Below are 1,272 nucleotides of genomic sequence, written 5' to 3' on the forward strand. Positions count from 1 at the left end.
TACGAACGCACAGTGGGGAGAGACCTTACAAATGTCAACAATGCAGGAAAGCCTTTAAGCATTCCTCGGCGCTCATTGTGCACCGGAGGATTCATAATGGGGAGAGGCCTTATAAATGTAAGCAGTGTGGAAAAGCCTTTACTCAGTCCTCGTCCCTCACTGCCCATCAGCGAACTCACAGTGCAGAGACCCCTGATCAAAGTCAGGCGTGTGGGACGGCCTTTAGGTGTTCCTCAGACCTTACTCTGCACATGCAGACTCACGGTGGAGCCTCGCCCTTTCAGTGTAAAGAATGCAAGAAAGTGTTTAAAGGTTCCTCAGCACTGACCCTACACAGAAGGAGCCATGGTGGAGACAGGTCTTATCCGTGTAAAGAATGTGGGAAAGTTTTCCCTCGCTCCTCACAGCTCACCCGACATTTGCGCGCTCACAGTGGCGACAGGCCCTATCCGTGTACAGACTGCAAGAAAGCCTTTAAGCATTTCTCGGCGCTCAACTTACATAGAAAGATTCATGACGGAGACCGGCCTTTTAAGTGTAAGCAATGTGGGAAAGCGTTCATTTGCTCCTCCCGGCTCACCAGACATTTGCAAAATCACAGCGCAGACAGGCCTTATCTGTGTGAGGAATGTGGGAAAGCCTTCAAAGATCACTCAGCACTCGGTGTACACAGGAGGATTCACAACGGAGACAAACCTTGTCGATGTCAGCAATGTGGGAAAGCCTTCATTTTCCCCTCCCATCTCACGGTTCACATGCGAACTCACAGCGGAGACAGGCCCTATCGGTGTAAGGAATGTGGAAAGGCCTTTTCCACCTCCTCAGCCCTCACCACTCATATGTGGACACACAGTGGAGAGCGGCCGTATGAATGTCAGCAGTGTGGGAAGGCCTTTGGCCAAGCCTTCAAACTTAGAAAACATCAAAGGACTCACAGTGGAGAGCGGCCTTATGACTGTGAGGAATGTGGGAAAGCCTTCAGGGATTCCGCCAAACTCACTGTACATAGAAGGGTTCACAGCGGAGAGAAGCCTTATAAATGCCAGCACTGTGGGAAAGCCTTCACTTGTTCCTACCTTCTCACTAGGCATTTGCAAGCCCACAGCGGAGGAGACAGGCCCTATCGGTGTAAGGAATGCGGGAAGGCCTTTTCCACCTCCACGGTCCTCACCATTCATATGCGGACACACAGTGGAGAGCGGCCGTATGAATGTCAGCAGTGTGGGAAGGCCTTCAGCCGGGCCTTCAGCCTCACGAAACATCAGAGAACTC

The 1,272-nt window shown here is 51.7% G+C and overlaps 1 protein-coding gene and 1 long non-coding RNA gene across 2 annotated transcripts in view; one reads left to right on the forward strand and one right to left on the reverse strand.

Annotated features, from left to right (window-relative positions):
- The window catches only part of LOC123521150, a 7,603-nt gene that overhangs the window by 2,040 nt on the left and 4,291 nt on the right, over positions 1 to 1,272 (reverse strand). The gene's annotated exons all lie outside the window — the stretch shown is intronic.
- The window catches only part of LOC123521147 (zinc finger protein 420-like), a 2,360-nt gene continuing 1,094 nt past the window's right edge, over positions 7 to 1,272 (forward strand). The window contains exon 1 of the mRNA XM_045285441.1: positions 7 to 1,265. Coding sequence (XP_045141376.1) covers positions 252 to 1,265 — 1,014 coding nt within the window. The 5' untranslated portion in view covers positions 7 to 251. The remainder of the gene's footprint in view (positions 1,266 to 1,272) is intronic.

The sequence above is a fragment of the Echinops telfairi genome, unplaced genomic scaffold (genome assembly GCF_000313985.2).
Source record: "Echinops telfairi isolate 266 unplaced genomic scaffold, ASM31398v2 ScPeMD7_7471;HRSCAF=8509, whole genome shotgun sequence".
NCBI lineage: Eukaryota > Metazoa > Chordata > Mammalia > Afrosoricida > Tenrecidae > Echinops > Echinops telfairi.